We start from the raw sequence: 18,489 nt of genomic DNA on the forward strand, positions 1-18,489 counted from the left end.
GGCAGAGAGAGGAGGAAGCAGGCTCCCCGCTGAGCAGAGTGCCCGATGCAGGGCTCGATCCCAGGACCCTGAGATCATGACCTGAGCTGAAGGCAGAGGCTTTAACCCACTGAGCCACCCAGGCGCCCCGACAATATTCTTATATATATAACTCTACTGTGCCCAGTCAGAGATTAAGTTCTGTTGATTTGACTTTCCAAACAACTTTTAGTTGGAAATTTGTTTTTTTATTTTATTTTTTTTAATTTTCTGGTCAGAGAGAGAGAGAAAGAGTGAGCAAGCGCACAGGCAGGAAGAGTGGCAGGCAGAGGGAGGGACTCGATCCCAGGACTCTGGAATCATGACCTGAGGCGAGTGGAGGCAGACGCTTAACTGACTGAGCCACCCAGGTGTCCCTGGAAGTTGAATTTTAGTTCTTTTCATTGTCCTCACTATTCAGATCACCATCAACTTGCCTGGGATATTTCAACAGCCTTGGATCTTGCTCCCCACTAATCCAGTCTCCAAATTGCTGCTGGAGCCCATGACAGTACACAGTAAACACTGTGGGTGCTTTAACCATACAGATAACCTAGGACCAATGCCAAATCAGCAGTCTCTGGGCATCAGAAGTTTTCAAAAACTTCTTAGATGATTACGATTTGTTCTCATTCTAATGTTGAGCATCCCTGTGCTAGTAATATTTCTGTAACTGAGGAGTCAACATCTGGGCAGATGAGCCCCCAATTTAAAATCTTTCAGTGACCTCTGGTTGCCCTGAAGATAGAATTGAAACTCTAGGCATGGCTTAGGAGGCATTTCAAGAGCTGGGCCGCTTATTCCCTTCCTACCTTATCTCTCATTATTTGTGCCTCTTCCTTCCTTGGATTTAGCAATACTGAAATTCTTTTGTTTCTTCACAGCTGTAGTATTCTTTCTCATCTCCTGGCTTTTGCAGGCTACTCTGTCTAGATTCTCTCCTCCTTTCTCTACTAGCAAACTCCAGTTTCTTCTGCAGGTCTCAGTCTCAAGTGCTTATTTCTCTGCAAAGTCCTTTCTTTAGTTATGTGCTCCTGCCATGTGTTCTCCAAAATCCTGAACTGCCTTTATCATAACAGTTACTGTGCTTTTTAAATTGTTATCCTTGCTGTCCCTACCTCTCTCACTTTCTCTGCCAACTCGACCTTGGATCCCTTTGTGGGTTTCTGTCTTACTGTTGCAGTTCAGTGTCTAACATGGTGTTTCTAATGAAACAATAAATAGTAGTTCAATAAATAGTCCCAGTAAATAGTTGTTCAAAGAGGAAAGGAAGGATGTTTTCCTTTTTTGTTGTTGTTGTTGCTTTTAGGTATTATAAACAATTAGCATTCCTATGCTTGTTATTTTTTTTTTGATATTTCCAGTTGTTGCTATTAATAAAGTCCTAGAAGTGGGATTGTTATTGAAGGATACATCCAGTAGTTTGGAATTTATGATGAGGGGCTATGGAGTAAGGCAGACCTGGGTTTGAATCCTGCTGACACCACCTCCTATGTGATCTTAAGCTATGTGATCTTAAGCAATTGCCTAATTTAAAAAAATGTCTAAAATTAGAAAAATAATAGCACCCCTGAGGTTCTTGTAAGGATTAAGTGAGATACTACAAAGAAACTATTTAATAGAAGGGCTCTTGGGTGGCTCAATTGGTTAAGTGCCTTCAGCTCAGTTCATGATCCCAGGGTCCTGGGATCAAGCCCCGCATCAGGCTCTCTGCTCAGCGGGGAGCCTGATTCCTCCGCACACCTCCCCCCCCGCCTCTCTCTCTGTCTCTCATGAATAAATAAAATCTTAAAAAAAAGGGGGGGGACTTTTCTACTTAAGAATTATATAAATAATGTTTCTAGTTTTCTTCTGGTGCTTTTGAAGTTGTTCTTATTTGTTTAAATTTAACCTACCTGGGACACCTGGGTGGCTCAGTTGGTTGAGCAGCTGCCTTCGGCTCAGGTCATGATCCCAGCGTCCTGGGATCGAGTCCCACATCGGGCTCCTTGCTGGGCGGGGAGCCTGCTTCTCCCTCTGCCTCTGCCTGCCTCTCTGTCTGCCTGTGCTCGCTCTCTCTCCCTCTCTCTGACAAAAAAAAAAAAAAAAAAAAAAAAAATCTTTAAATTTAACCTACCTGGACTTTATATACCTCTAATATATAACTTAATTTTCAAGCAAATTAGAATTATGATGTGCCTATTTCCAATTAGGAAGATTTTTAAAGTTGTTACAAAATGCACCTGGATTTCAAACTGCCTTTCCCAGAGTTAAGGACTGTAAAAAAACTTTTTTAAAACAGGTATTGTCGGCAAGTACTTTGTGAAACTGTTCGGGCTGCCAAACTGACCCCAGTTTCTGCCCGGCTTCAAGATATTGAAGGAAAGATTGACAAATTTATTATTCCTAGAGAGGTAAGAAACATTTGATATACTTATTCAGTTATTCTTTTCAACTATTTTAGTGTGTGTTTTTGAATTGTATTGTCTAATACATTTAATACATACCTATTATTAAATCAAAGACATAGTTACTTTAAATGACAATAATGTATGTTGTTTTAGGGTATAAACAATATAAAAGCTTTCTTTCCTCACATGTACTGTTGTTAATACTTTAGCGTGTATTTTTGTAGGTCTTTGTGTATATATGTTACTCTGTACATGTATATACACATATATGTATTTTAAAAACTGAATTTATATGTGAAAAGTTGCCTTTCATGCATCATTTATTAGTTTTGCTTCTTTAGGTGTATTGTGGTTATGAGTACAACTGGGACTTGATATAATCCAGCTCATTTTTAATGGATGCATAGTATCCCATCACATGAGTGTGTTATAGTTTATTTAAGCAGTCCCCATGATGGAAATTTAGATTACATCAGTTTTTTTGTTATTACAAATTATATACTTGTATAGATATTGAGTAGAGCCCTAGAAATTGAGTTTTGGGGTCACAGTGTTATTTATGTTAAATTTAAATTGCCCTCTAAGATGAAATTTATATTTTTAGCAACAATGTATGAGAATGCTATTTCTCTCCATATCCTTACTACTTCTAGATTTATTAATTTTTTACATTTTTTAAAGTTCTTTTCAGTATTCCAGAATTCATTGTTTATGAGCCACTCCCAGTGCTCCATGCAATATGTGCCCCCCTTAATACCCACCACCAGACTTACCCAGCCCCCCATCCCCCACCCCTCTCCCCTCCTGAACCCTCAGTTTGTTTCTCAGAGTCCACAGTCCCTCATGGTTCGTCTCCCCCTCTGGTTTCCCCCATCTCACTTCTCTCCATCTCCCCATGTCCTCCATGTTACTCCTTATGCTCCACAAATAAGTGAAACCATATGATAATTGACTCTCTCTGCTTGGCTTATTTCACTCAGCATAATCTCCTCTAGTTCCGTTCATGTTGGTATAAAAGTTGGGTATTCATCCTTTCTGATGGAGGCGTAATAGTCCATTGTATATATGGACCACATCTTCTTTATCCATTTGTCCATTGAAGGGCATCTTGGTTCTTTCCACAGTTTGGTGACCGTGGCCATTGCTGCTATGAGTATTGGGGTATAGATGGCCCTTCTTTTCACTACATCTGTATCTTTGGGGTAAACACCCAGTAGTGCAATTGCAGGGTCATAGGGAAGCTCTGTTTTTAATTTCTTAAGGAATTTCTAAACTTTTTCAAAGTGGCTACACCAACTTGCATTCCCACCAACATATTTCTTATATGAAATACTGTCTCATTATTTTAATTTGCTTTTCCCTGATTATTGGAGACATTGAGCAGCTTTTCATACATATTATCAGTTTGTATTTCTTCTTTTGTGAATTATGTGCTTGTAACTCATTTCTTTTTAGTGAGCTTATATGTATTTTTTTATATTGTACATGCTAACTGTTAATTATATGGAAAATATATTTTTCCTATTATTTATCTTTCACTGGTGATTTTGGTGTGTGTTGTTTTTACTGGATGCAGGTTTTAAATATTCGTAGTAAAGTCTTTTATTCCTTTATGACTGTCAGATTTTGACATGCTTAGGGAGGCTTTCTCCTCTGTTAAGTCATCAAAATAATAGCCTGTATTTTCTTTGATCATTTTCTGTTTTTATTTTGTACTCATTATCTATATTAAAAGAGCATTCAGGAGGAATTGGCTCTCTGACAGTCATTTTGTCTCTGTAAGGCCTTGACTAACTAGAATAATTTTTTTGCAGACCCTTGTTCTTTATGCTCTTGGCGTGGTACTGCAGGATCCCAGTACTTGGCCGTCCCCACACAAGTATGAAATATCTGTGTTTATCTTTGGGATTATTGATTTTTATGTGTTTGTGTGTTTTGAATTTCTTTTCTAAGTTTTGAGGAGAAAATTCAATATGTGACATGATATAACATAAGCAAGCCACTGCCTTCTCTTTCATATCTTCTGTTCATTGTTCTTTCTTTCATGAACCTGCTGTCTGTTTGCTACTCTTTGTCTCTCCTATTATTACTTCTAGCCTAAGATCTATTTAATCTCTACAGCTGTCCTTTAATTTCAATGGAAATTCGGAATTCTTTTGTTGGTAAGTGGGTGTTCTTACATAGTTTCTTTGTTTTCCTGCTGTTGGTCTCAATTATTAATCTCTTTAGTCAAATTCAAAAAGTAGATGTTGTCTCTATACGTGTTGTATGTGAGAATGGCAGGGGAAGGAAAAAGCAAAGAGCAAAGCTGCTACTGTTTGCCTTCTGGATAGGTATCAAGTAAAATGCACCCTAAAGAAATGGGTTAAGATTTATTGCCCTGGTAAAAGATTATAGATTGAGTTGATTGGGGTTAAGACAGATGTGTGGGGGCGCCTGGCTCGCTTAGTCATTGGAACATCCAGCTTTTGATCTTAGAGTTGTAGGTTTGAGCCCCACATTGGATATTGAGTTTACCTAAAAATAAAATCTTAAAAAAAAAAATGCAGCTGTGTGAAGTGCAGTAGGACAGAGTTGGTTGAAGTACTCATACCTATTTCTAGAGGATAATGATGGGTTTATTAAGTGTTCTTATTGTTTCAGTTTTTAATATTATAGTGACATTAAAACAAATTAACAAATGAAATAGTAGTCCTCCAAAATTTGCTCTGAGTAAAAAATATATTTTATATTCTAAATGACTTATAACAAAATCGATGATCTATATTAGTGGAAAATTTATGCTTATGGTTTAGAAAAACTAATATTTTCAGTTTTGAAATTGTTAAAAAAATTTGGAAAATGCCAAATTGTTGTTGTTGTTTTGTGGGGTTTTTTTTGCCAAGTTTTTGATAAATTTGAAATGTAATATGAAAAATAGAAGAAATTTGTTGTAACTTTTGACACTATTGCTTCCCTCAAAACAGATGATCTAGGTTACAAATTGAAAATATTAAAAAATGTGTATGCTAAAATGTGGAATTCATTTTGACGTATCAAATAGAATCAGATATAGGAAATGTTAGTAATAATGTTGCATACTAATGAAAAGCTTTCTGAAATCGGGCACCTCCCTCTTGAGAGATAGCTCACACTAACGAAAATGTACATAGACTCAGATAGATCTTGTAGAGACAGTTGATTACTGTTTAATGTAATTGTCACACAGATAAGGATAAAGAGATTAACTTTTTTCATAAGCTTAATGCTCTTGAGGTCAACATAATATGTTTCATACCATTTTTTGGCTGCAGAGTTTTTCAACCTTTCACCCACTGGAGAACATTTGGATTGTTTTGGTAATGAAACTGCAAAGAACAGTCATGTAAGGGGTTTTGTGTGAACATAGGGTTCATTTCTTTGGATAAATGCCCAACAGTGCAGTTGCTGGGGTCATATGGTTAGTGCGTGTTAAGTTTTGCAAGAAACTGCCAGGCTGTTTCTCAGAGGTTCTCAGCAGCAGCGTTTGAGAGATTCATCTCTGCAGCCTCGGTAGCGCTGACCACTACCACTGCTTTTATTTTCCATATGAGGTGGTATTCCATTATGGATTTTTTTTAAAGATTTTATTTATTTATTTGACAGTCAGAGATCACAAGTAGGCAGAGAGGCAGGCAGAGAGAGAGAGAGAGGAGGAAGCAGGCTCCCCACTGAGCAGAGAGCCCAATGTGGGGCTCGATCCCAAGACCCTGGGATCATGACCTGAACCGAAGGCAGAGGCTTTAACCCATTGAGCCACCCAGGCGGCCCTCCATTACGGATTTAAAAGTTGTCTTTTTGAGTAACTGACGTTAACGTATTCTCCTAAAGAAAAAAAAATGTCTGGATATGATTTATTTATATAAAGAAATGATAGAGGGGTGCCTGGGTGGCTCCGTTGAGCCGACTCTTGATATTGGTTCAAGTTAGGATCTGAGGGTCATGAGTTTGAGCCCTGCGTCAGGCTGCACACTCAGTGGGTTGTCGGCTTGAGATTCTCTCCCTCTCCCTTTGCCCCTCCCCCTGCTGACACACACACTCTCTCTCTCAGATAAATAAATCTTTTTTTTTAAGATTATTTATTTATTTTATTTGACAGAGAGAGATCACAAGTAGGCAGAAAGGCAGGCAGAGAGAGAGGAGGAAGCAGACCCCCCGCTGAGCAGAGAGCCCGATGCGGGACTCAATCCCAGGACCCTGAGATCGTGACCCGAGCCAAAGGCAGCGGCTTAACCCACTGAGCCATCCAGGCGCCCCATCAGATAAATAAATCTTAAAAAAAAAAAGATAGAAATACGTTATTACTATTACCATATTGGCATGTTTCAGAGCAAGAAAACCTGGGTCAAGTTCTATGATTTCAGTATATAATAATGTAAATATTACTCTAAACTATGAAATATTATCAATTTAAAAAAAACAGACTAATACAAAATTCTCAGCTGAAAAGAATGAAGGCAAGTACCAAAAATCTCCATATGGACTGGGACAAGATAGTGATAGAGCAGGCTCCTGAATTTCCCTCCTCTCATGGGCACACTCAGTGTTGCCGTGCATGGAGCAGCTCCCTCTGCGAGAAATCCAGAAACGAGCTGAGTGACTTACACACATTGGGAAAACGAGAAAATACCCATACTGAAATGTGTAAAAGGCTGAGACACGCTCTTACCATAAACCCCCACCCAGCACAGTGCCATATAATCTGAAGGGAACCCTCAACTGCCATCTCCTCCCTGAGAATCGAAGGGTTTGGACTGCACAGCTCCTGCCCTAAATTGAAGACTCCCACCTGAGATACGGGTTTCTAAAACACTTAGTTCTGAAAGCCACCACTTATGTTCATGAGTCCCACAGGCTTGTGAAAAATGAAGAAGCGGTTCTTAATGGCGCATGATAGGAACACAGACATTTCCTGTGGCTTTTCCTCCAGGGTTCAGCAAAGAAGGGGCAGGCAAGGCAAAAACTCTTTTCCTGGAAGGAGGTTAACTGCGTATTTTAGAAGCTGCTTCCTGCGGGTCCAGCTTCTGGTTAGCACACGTCTCTGTGTAGTGGCCGTGATCCTCCTTGAAGCCTGGGGGAGCCAGTGGGCACAACCCCAACCGAGTTCCCTCCACAATGAAACCAAGTCATCCTGTACACATCTAGTGCCCCAACGTTACAGCTGCTGTCTGAGGGACATGCCCCAAATTACCTAACTCTTACAGCCGAGGGGTCTTATATCCATAAGTACCAAAGGAAAATAGCAAACAAAAGTACTTGTTAAGAGGCATGCAGGTATTTACTGTGGCTCACCCCCAAGGTTCAATCTAAAGGGGGGAGGCAAATGCCCATCTTCCAGTCTTTTCTCAGGAAGGGATTTGACTCCTTCCGCATTAACAAAGTGAAGTCCCTATCAAAATGCCAATAGAATTTCACACAGAACTAGAACAAATAACCCTAAGGTTTGTATGAAATGGTTAAAAACCTCAAAAGGCCAAAGAGTATAGCTCAACATAGTAAAGGCCATATAAGACAAACCCACAACCAATATCTTCCTCAGTGGTGAAGAGCTGAAAGCTTTCCCTATAAGATCAAGAACAAGACAGATGTTCAGTTCTTCACTTTTTTTCAATATAGTAATGAAAGTCCTAGCCACAGCAATCAGACAAGAAAAATAAATAAAAGGCATCCAAATTGGTAAGGAAGGAGTAAAATTGTCACTATTTACACATGACATCATATTATATGTAGAAAACCCTAAACACTCCATCAAAGAACTATTGGAACTAATAAATAAATTCGGTTAAGTTTCAGGACACAAAATTAATATACAGAAATCTGCAGCATTTCTATATACTAATAACAAACTAGAGGAAAAAGCAATTAAGACAACAATCCCATTTAAAATTACACAAGAGACCCCCAATACCTAGGAATAAATTTAACCAAGTGAAGGACCCATACTCTGAAAACTGTAACACATTGATGAAAGAAATTGAAGGTAATACCCATAAATAGAAGGGTAAACCAGGGAGCCTGGGTGGCTCAGTTGGTTAAGTGGTAGACTCTTGATTTTGGCTTAGGTTCATCCATGTTGTGCAAATATCAAGATTTCCTTCCTTCTTGTGGCCCAATAATACTGCAATAAACATGTGAGTACAGACACCTCTTCGAGATAATGACACTGTTTTCTTTGAATATATACGCAGAAGTGGCATTGTTAGATCATATGGTAATTTTGTTTTAAATTTCTTGAGGACTCTCCATACTCTTTACCTTTATGGCTGTACCAATTTACATTTCACACCAATAGTGTACAAGAGTTCCCTTTTATCCATATCCTTGCCAGCATTTGTCCTCTCTTATCTTTTTTGATAATAGACGTCCCAACACGTGTTAAATGGATAAAGAAGTGAATAGGGGCGCCTGGGTGGCTCAGTGGGTTAAAGCCTGTGCCTTCAGCTCAGGTCATGCTCTCAGGGTCTTGAAATCAAGCCCCGCATTGTGCTCTCTGCTCATCAGGGAGCCTGCTTCCCCCCCCCCCTGCCTTCCTCTCTGCCTACTTGTGATCTGTCTCTGCCAAAGAAATAAATAAAATCTTAAAAAAAAAAAAAAAGGAAGAAGAAGTGAATATTCTACTATATATCTGTGTGTATCTATATACACATATATATATTATCTCTTTATGTACATACACATACACAAAATCATCAAATGATTATCTGATGAACTTTGGCTCAGGTCTTAATCCCAGGGTCCTGGGATCCAGCCCAATGTGGGGCTCCCTGCTTGGTAGGGAGTCTGCTTCTCTCTCTGCTCCTCCCCCACTCATATGTGCTCTTTCTGTCTCTCTTTCTCAAATAAAGAAAATCTTTTTTAAAAAAGATCTTATTAGTTGAGGTGGGGGAGGGGCTGACAGGGAGTGGGGGAGAATCTGAAGCAGACCCTGCACTCAGCACAGAGCCCAACATGGAGCTCAGTCCTATGATGGGGAGATCATGACCTGAGTTGAAACCCAGATTCAGACACTTAACCGACTGAGCCACCCAAGTACCCCAGTTGTGAGGTGTTTTATAAAATAATTGGGAAATTGTTTGATTTTTTTTTAAAGATTTTTTTGATTTATTTGGAAGAGAGAGAGCACAAGCAGGGAGAGTGGCAGGCAGATGGGGAGGGAGAAGTAGGCTCCCCCCTGAGCAAGGAGGCTGATGCAGGGCTTGATCCTAGGGTCCTGGGATCTGAGCTGAAGGCAGATGCTTAACCCAACTGTGCCACCCATGTGCCCCAAGTTTGATTCTTTTTAAATCTAAAAATACATAGATATCTGCAGGTAAAATTTAGGGTCTCAATTTTCAAGATAGTTGATAAAAGGAAAAGCTGACTGGGGGACCCAGTTGGAAGAGCATGCAACTCTTGATCTTAGGCTTGTGAGGTTAAGCCCCACTTTGGGTATAGAAATTACTTAATTTTTAAAAGATTTATGTATTTATTTTAGAGTGAAAGCAAGAGAGCAGGGGGAGTGGCAGAGGGAGAGAGAGGCTCCCGAACAGACTCCCCACTGAGTGTGGAGCCTGATTCAGGGCCTTATCCCAAGAACCTTGAGACCATGACCTGAGCTGAAACCAAGAGTTGGATGCTCAACCAACTGAGCCACCCAGGAGTCCCAAGATTACTTAATTCTTAAAAATCTTACTTACTCGAAGTACGCTCTACTTAAAATATAGAGCTAGAACTCATGACCTTGAGATCAGGAGATCAGGAGTCTTATGCTTCACCGGCTGAGCCAGCCAGGTGCCCCAGAGATTACCTAGATAAATAAATAAAGGGGCGCGTGGGTGGCTCAGTGGGTTGAAGCCTCTGCCTTTAGCTCAGGTCATGATCCCGGGGTCCTGGGATCAAGCCCTGCATCGGCCTCTCTGCTCACCAGGGAACCCTCTTTCTCTGCCTGCCTCTCTGCCTGCTTGTGATCTCTGTCTGTCAAATAAATAAATAAATAAATAAATAATAGTTAAAAGGAAAATTATTTTATATAATTTTTAATGTCAACTATAATGTGTGTCTAGTATATTCCATCAGTGGAAGGTAATTTATACTTTTTAAAAAAGAAAATAAAGTAGAATGCTTTTTTTTCTCATAGCACAATTTAAGTCTTTTAACATTTGTCTTTATTTTTTTTTTTAAGATTTTATTCATTTGTCAGAGAGAGGGGGGGAGAGGGGCTGAGCAGGAGGGAAAAGGGAGGGAGAAGCAGACTCCCCACTGAGCAAGGAGCCCAATGCGGGACCCAATCCTAGGACCTTGGGATCATGACCTGGGCTGGAGGGAGATGCTTAACTGACTGAGCCACCCAGGTGTCCCTAACATTTGTTTTTGAGAGGAATTTTTATGTTCCGTAGTGGATGAGTTTTTGGTTGTTTCTGTGTATGCCATTTCACCAGTGACTTTTTACAAAATGAAATTTCGTACAATAAAAAAACCCTTCTTAGCCTTTTCATTTCCGTCACTTACTAATAAGTCTGGATATAATATAATTGATGAATATAATTTTAAGTCTGGTATATCCAGTTTTAGGAAATACATTTTAATTGAAGAGGCAGTGTAAAATGCTTTGCATATTGATGAGATAGGTCTCATGTAATAGATCATTTGAACACTTTCTTTTTCCTTAAAAATTTTTACTTATTTGATGGAGAGAGGCACAGCGAGAGAGGGAACACAAGCAGGGGGAGTGGGAGGGGGGGAACAGGCTTCCCATGGAGCAGGGAGCCCGATGTGGGGCTCGATAACAGGACCCTGGGATCATGACCTGAGCAGAAGGCAGATGCTTAACAACTGAGCCAACCAGGAGCCCTGTTTTGAACATCTTGAATTTAAATATTCATTATGTGCTTTTGTATGATTTATCCTTATATCTCATAATATGATGCACACCTATGTTACAGTTTCACTCCTTGCTGGTTCCAGAGAAATGTATTCTGTATCTGTTGTTTAGAAGTCATAAATTAGGGGCGCCTGAGTGGCTCAGTCATTAAGCGTCTCCCTTTGGCTCAGGTTATGATCCCAGGATCCTGGGATCGAGCCCCGCATCGGGCTCCCTGCTCTGTAGGAAGCCTGTTCTCCGAGACTCTCCCACTATCCCTGCTTGTGTTCTCTCTCTCTCTGTCAAATAAATAAATAAAGTCTTTTTTAAAAAAAGTGATAGAAAAAATACATATGTTTACTAGTTTGAGAATATAATAGGTAAAACTTACTAAAGATTTTTATTTTCGAGAGAGAGAGATTGAGGGTGAGTGTGCAGGTGAACGGGGCAAGGGGAGGAGGGACAGAGCAAAGGGACAGAGAGAACCCCACGCGGAGAACTGCTCAGCACAGAGCCCAAGGCAGGGCTCAATCCCCTGATCCTGAGATCGCCGTCCGAGTCAAAATCAAGAGTCAGACACTCAGAACCAACTGAGCTGCCCCTAACAGGTGAAATTTAAATACAATTGTGACAGCAGTTCTTATTTTCAGTACTTTTCAGACTTTCTTAGATACCTGTGTTTTTCTAGTACACACATGTAAAGTGCCATTGGAGCTCTGTTGTCATTTGTCCCAAAACTTCTTTTTAGATTTGATCCAGACCGGTTTGATGATGAATCGGTGATGAAAACTTTCTCCTTGCTTGGATTCTCAGGCACGCAGGAATGCCCAGAATTGAGGTAAGTGATAGAGAAAGGGAAGTGAAAGGAAAGATGCCAGACTTCATCCTCAGAGTTTTGCTGATGACTGCTGATGAGAATGAACAGTCTATGGAATTAAAGCGTAATTGTTAATCGTTAGTAACCAGTAACTCTCTCCTTGACTAGGTTTGCATACATGGTGACCACAGTACTCTTGAGTGTACTGGTGAGGAGGCTGCACCTGCTTTCCGTGGAGGGTCAGCATATTGAAACTAAGTATGAACTGGTAACATCATCCAAGGAAGAAGCTTGGATCACTGTCTCAAAGAGATACTAAAATTTTATACATTTTAACTTTTCTTGAGGAGAATGATGGTTTCAAAATCTGTATTGAATACTTTTATAAATCAAGTTATACTATGGAATATAAATACCTACTTGTACTTCATTATGTAAATTTGGACTTTTGCATATCAGATTTTCTTAATGCCTCAATATAATGATAATTTTAATGGGAAGCTCTCTGTTTTAATTTTTGTTTTGTCACTTTTTTTGTTATTTTGTTTTGTTCTATCACTTTCTATGATATTATCTCTATATTATTTTTCTTAGTTTGATCTGTAGTATTCTTGAAAAGAGATGTTATTTTGCACTCTTTGGGGAATCATGTTTTCTGAATATTCTTAAAAGGGAAACATAATCCTAACTTCTTTTCGTACTTTAGAGAAAACAAAGACTTCCCATACTTTTGTTTCTTGGATTAATATTTTTATTTTCTAAATATAAATTAGCTTATATTTAATCATTGTTATTAGGTTAAATAACCTACCTAGTATTTGTTTTTATGCCTCCCAGGTAATACTGTTCATTTCTTTACCTATACAAGGCTCCTCATTTTGAATGCTTCTGAGTCATTTGGAAATGACTGAATGTATTTTGAAGTGCTCTTTCTGAGGCTTGTCTTTCCTTCTGTTTTGCTGGAAATTTTAGTAGCACTATATTACTTCACCAATTCTCATTTGTGGGAAAAACTGAATTCCTGATATGTTACTATCATATCTATTATGTCACATAATGAACTTAATGATTAAGAAATAAGAAAGCACTTACCAAAAACCAAAACCAAAAAAAAAAAAAACAAAAACACATTGTAAAACATATGGTAGGGATAATATCCATATGATATATAAATAGTTTATATAAATTGGTAAGAAAACATAATAGATTAATGGTCAAAAGACATGAATAAACATCTTTTAGAGGAGGAAATAGCTATTCAACTTTCAGAAAAGAGGGTCAGCCTCACTAGTAAGCAAAGATATTGGAACTGTTTTAAAAAATATTTTTAAGTATCTTGGAAATTTATACTAAGTACTGTTAAGTTTTATGTTTAATACTTTTATATTGATAGCACTATAGTTGAGTCCACTTTTTTTGGTTACATTATTCTTGAAGAATTTTTTTTTTAAGACAACAACTGGAGGAAATATGCCAAGTGCAGATAGAGAGGAAGGGAAGAAAAATGGTAACTGTTGCAAGTTACAATTTTTTTTTGACACTGCTGAATTCCTCTGGTAATTTTAGTTTCAAGATTGTACTCTAGTTATTGAGTTATTTTATGCTGTGTTTATGGTCAGGTAGCTAACATTTTAGAACTAGTTAGGAGTGGTTAAGATAGAATTTAAGCAATTACATGCAGCTTTTATTTCTGACAAAAATATTTAATTTATGGAATAATTTAAATTCTAAAACTGTAAGTGAAATGTATTCTTAGTTCCCAGCATCATGTTGTTTCCAAAAAGGCACACTGTTAAAGTCCCTCCTATCATTTTGTATGGTTTCGTATATATAGAGCATCTTTCTTTGTTCTCCAAGTACCTTAATTGGTTTGGAAACTGGCAGTGGAGAGTTAGAGTGGGCACTTGATGTGTAAACTGAGTGTCAGTAAAATTAGATGAGATAAGTAGAATTTTAAAGCAAGTGAGACCTGATCAGCAATGATCAAGGCAAAACCAGGACAGCTGAGCCAGAGTGAGTGGATTGGCCTGTTGCCAATACATGAGACAATGTGTTATTACTCATAATGATTTGAATCAAGGAAAATAAGAGAATCAGCTAAATAAGCACATTTTATCCATGGTTACATGACGGACTTAAAACATTTCACATATATTCTAGAGGATTTTTTAAAAATAAAAATGCTGTCAATCCATGCACTGTTGTTCTTAACTTGACCCTTTGTATTTACCAAGTGACTGAAATTAAAGTGGCCTCAGGGTCACTAATGGCTCGTAGCGTGGCTCCGAGCAGGACTCTTAAGTTTTGTAGCTTTGGGGGTTTTTAAAAACTATTTCTTACCTGATTTTGATCTGCATTCTTTTCGACTGTTGAGAAGCTTGCTGTTGAAAACACCAGCACAGGGCATCTGGGTAGCTCAGGCGGTTAAGCATTTGATGCTTGATTTCAGTTCAGCTTGTGATCTCAGGGTTTTGAGATTGAGCCTGGAGTCAGGCTCTGTGATGGGCATGGAGCCTGCTTAAGAGTTTCTCTCTCCCTACCACCCCCCCTTAAAAAAAAACAAACAAACACATTTTTTATAGAAAGGACTCTTCCACACTTTGTGCTAATAAAATTCAAGGGAGAATTGATTCTGTGCATGTGTCTGAGAAAAATGCAAAACTCACATGCTGTTTTATCTGGCCTATAAATGTGCAGTTCCATTTTTTATATAAGTAGATTCTATCTTATAGACCCTATGTAAAAATTTGTTTGTCTTATTTACCTTAAAATAGTTGTTATTTTAAAAACAAAATGTTCTATTTCTTTGTCATGAAAATCATATAGGTTTTCTCTAGAAAAATCTTGGAAATACAGAAACACAGAAATAGAAATTCAGTCAACCGTAGTCCCACTACTTGGAGTGGGGTAGATGCTTCTACTCTCTTTTATATCCACTTGTAATTTTTACAGATGTATACAATGTTCTCTTCATGTAATACCTTACGAACTACTAGTGTTTTCTACAACTGAAACACTAACATTCTCAGAATATACTCTTTCCTATTGTGGGTATTGTTATTCTTTTCAACTTTAATATTCTATTTATTTGTCAGAGAGAGAGAGAGCACAAGTAGGGGGAGTGGCAGACAGAGGAAGAAGTGGGCTCCCCGCTGAGCAGAGAGCCCCATGTGGACTTGATCCCAGGACCCTGGGATCATGACCTGAACCAGAGGCAGCTGCTTAACGGACTGAGCTACCCAGGCACCTCTGTTTTTTTTACCTTTAAAAGTGGCTTTAGGGGCACGTGGTTGGATCAGTGGGTTAAGCCTCTGCCTTCAGCTCAGGTCATGATCTCAGGGTCCTGAGATCGGGCCCCAAGTCAGGCTCTCTGCTCAGTGGGGAGCCTGGTTCCCCCTCTCTCTCTGACTGCCTCTCTGCCTACTTCTGATCTCTCTCTCTGTCAAATAAGTAAATGAAATTTTTTTAAAAAGTGGCTTTATTTCCTCCTCCATATATTGAAACAGTAAATTATATGTTTGTACATCTGAGTTGCTAAACCCATAGAATAGTCTGTAGTGTTGCAGTGAGCATTTAAGAAATGAAATTACTCGGGGCGTCTGGGTGGCTCAGTGGTTAAGCCACTGCCTTCGGCTCAGGTCATGATCTCAGGGCCCTGGGATTGAGCCCCGCATTGGGCTCTCGGCTTGGCAGGGAGTCTGCTTTCCCCTCTCTTTCTGCCTGACTCTCTGCCTCCTTGTGATCTCTGTCAAATAAATAAATAAAATCTTTTTTTTTAAAAAAAGGAAGAATATAATTAAATTCAGGTTGAGGTGGCATTTCAACTTTTAAGAGGAAATTTTAAGAATTTCTGTTGTTGTTTTTGGACCCTGGGGCAAACAGATTAAGATTCTTCCCTTGAAGCCATCTTCATTTTTTTTTTCCCTCCAGATTCACGAAAAGTGCAGTTAACCAAAAAGCATACTTTTCTCATTTCTCATGTGTGGTTATGTTGACAGGTTGAAAACTGCTTAAATGCAATTCTCCTGAGTCTGTAAAACTGAGGACATGACAAGTAAACATCAGGGAGTAAGTTTAGTAGCTGTGAAAGGACAGCTTGTGAGAGAAGTGGACACTATTTTCAAGGGCAGGTTTATATCATATCAACAAATTGATACTCGTGACCTTATTTCTCTTCTTAGCCAGCCCGATGCCTGTTTCCTAAGTTACTAAGACCACCGATGAAGGTAGAATGGTTGGATGGAGGGGGGAGGCAGGACAACAAAGCAGTTACTGTTAGTACAGAAGTCAGAGGAAATCCGCGCAGCCAGAAAGGCTTCGTTCAGTGTTCCTTTGAGGACCCGGGAGTGACCTCCACTGATACAAAGGAGTGAGATTGAATTTGAAGCAAGAGTTAAACTCAGAGAAGAAAGGGAGTAGAAGGAGCATTTGTTACAAACCAAACATTTTATATACCTATCTTACTTAGTCTTTTAGAGTGTGACAGTAGGTTCGTTGACTAGCTAAAATAGTTTTTCATTTCTGCTGGAAGAAATACTATAAATGAATATAGGCATATACTTGCTAAGAAATAGAAAGTAAAAGATCTAAATTTTGAATTATCTTAGTATCTTCAGTGGGGTTTATTGGTGTATTTTGTTATTTAAGAGGGAATCAAGCAATAGTTTCAAATTATGTGTTCATAATAACTAAAGCAAATTACTAAGAAGAGTATTGTAAGAGCAGTATTAAAAGAAATCTTACGGGGCGCTTGGGTGGCTCAGTTGTTGAGCGCCTGCCTTTGGCTCAGGTCATGATCCCAGGGTCTTGGGGTTGAGCCCCGCATTGGGCTCCCTGCTCAGCGGGAAGCCTGCTTCTCCCTCTTCAAGTCCCCCTGCTTGTATTCCCTCTCTCACTGTCTCTGTCAAATAAATAAATAAAATCTTAAAGGAAAAAATCTAAGTTAAGCTTTAAAGAAAAACTTAAAGAAATCTAATGCTACCAACTCAGCCGTATCTGTGTAACTGATTAACTCTTTTCCTATTTCCACATACATATATTTTTACACATTGCAATCATAACAATATGGTTTCCTTTTCACTTACTGAATTTTAAACATTTTCCTTTGTTACTTTTGTAAGGGCTTTGGGGAATTGATTTTGGGGCGTGGGATGAGGAATAGACTTAAAAATCTATAAATCAAATACTACATTTATTTCGATGACTCCGAGTGAATGGATAATTGCGAAATTGGAATGGGGAGCCGTTCTGTAAAACATCCAGGCAATAGACCAAAGGGCACAAAATGACAGGCCTCTTCAGTTCCACTCCCTCATTTAATCTAGAGACTGGGGATGGATCTTGTTAGAGCAGATAACAAGATGGCATGAGCAAATAGTACCCTGTTTGGTAATTTAAAAAAATTATATCTAAAAGACCTGCAAATTCCTGTTGTAATTTTTAACATGGGAGATTAGGAAATAAAACTGTGTACTTGACCGTTGTAACTATGTTATAGATAATGTTGTAAAGTGCCTTTCTCCAAAAAGGCAATCAACAAATATTTTTGAATAAATGAATTAACTCTTACATTGAAGTTTTCTGTGCATGTAGAATAAAGTAAAGGTGATTATTTAATAGTTGAGAAAGTGTTCTAGATAGCCAAACTACCTCTAATGCTAATAGTACTTTGTGATATGCTAAGTATCCCATTACTAGAAGTATTTAAGATGTTTTGTGGACATCTTTCAGTGATGCCTGTATCAGGTGTGAACATAGATTTAGAATAGGCTCTAGTTGTACAAATATCAAACTAAAATAGTTGGTAAGCAAGTAGTCCTTTCTTCTTCCGTATCTATCACCAGATTATCACTAAACTGGGAATGTTTAAGGAACACAGTTTTTTAAAGATTTTATTTGACAGATAGATCACAAGTAGGCAGAGAGATAGAGGGGGAAGCAGGCTCCCCACCTAGTAGAGAGCCCGATGCAGGGCCCGATCCCAGGACCCTGGGATCATGACCTGAGCCGAAGGCAGAGGCTTTAACCCACTGAGCCACCCAGGTGCCCCAAGGAACACAGTTTTTTAAAGTCAGTTTAGCAAGAGCATTATTTCCCAAAGTGTGTTTCATGGAACACTGTCCTGTGAGATGCTCTGAAGAAGAGGTTGCTTGATCATGTTCACTCTCAGATTCTCGATACTATATTCTCTCTCCGATATTTCTAATATTAATATATCAGAAGTGCTGAGAGGCTCAACTGTAAAGAAACCAATTTTCACTTGATATAACCCTGATTGTTCCTAATGTATTTATGTAGGTTTCCCTTTTTTCAGTTACACCCTTTATCCTGTAAACCCACTGTTTCATGGACTGAGTCCTCTATAGAACAGAACCCGTTTCTTCCAACGTGACCTAGTGACAAACAGG

The 18,489-nt window shown here is 38.8% G+C and overlaps 1 protein-coding gene across 2 annotated transcripts in view; it reads left to right on the forward strand.

Moving 5' to 3' along the window:
• Window positions 1-14,280, forward strand: part of LOC122902216 (cytochrome P450 20A1) — a 58,209-nt gene extending 43,929 nt beyond the window's left edge. For both annotated transcript variants that reach the window (XM_044241355.1, XM_044241356.1), the window contains exons 10-13: window positions 2,300-2,411; window positions 4,223-4,287; window positions 12,014-12,103; window positions 12,251-14,280. In XM_044241355.1, coding sequence (XP_044097290.1) covers window positions 2,300-2,411; window positions 4,223-4,287; window positions 12,014-12,103; window positions 12,251-12,401 — 418 coding nt within the window. In that variant the 3' untranslated portion in view covers window positions 12,402-14,280. The remainder of the gene's footprint in view (window positions 1-2,299; window positions 2,412-4,222; window positions 4,288-12,013; window positions 12,104-12,250) is intronic.
• The last annotated feature ends 4,209 nt before the right edge of the window (window positions 14,281-18,489 follow it).

This window comes from Neovison vison, chromosome 3 (genome assembly GCF_020171115.1).
Source record: "Neovison vison isolate M4711 chromosome 3, ASM_NN_V1, whole genome shotgun sequence".
Classification (NCBI taxonomy): Eukaryota; Metazoa; Chordata; class Mammalia; order Carnivora; family Mustelidae; genus Neogale; species Neogale vison.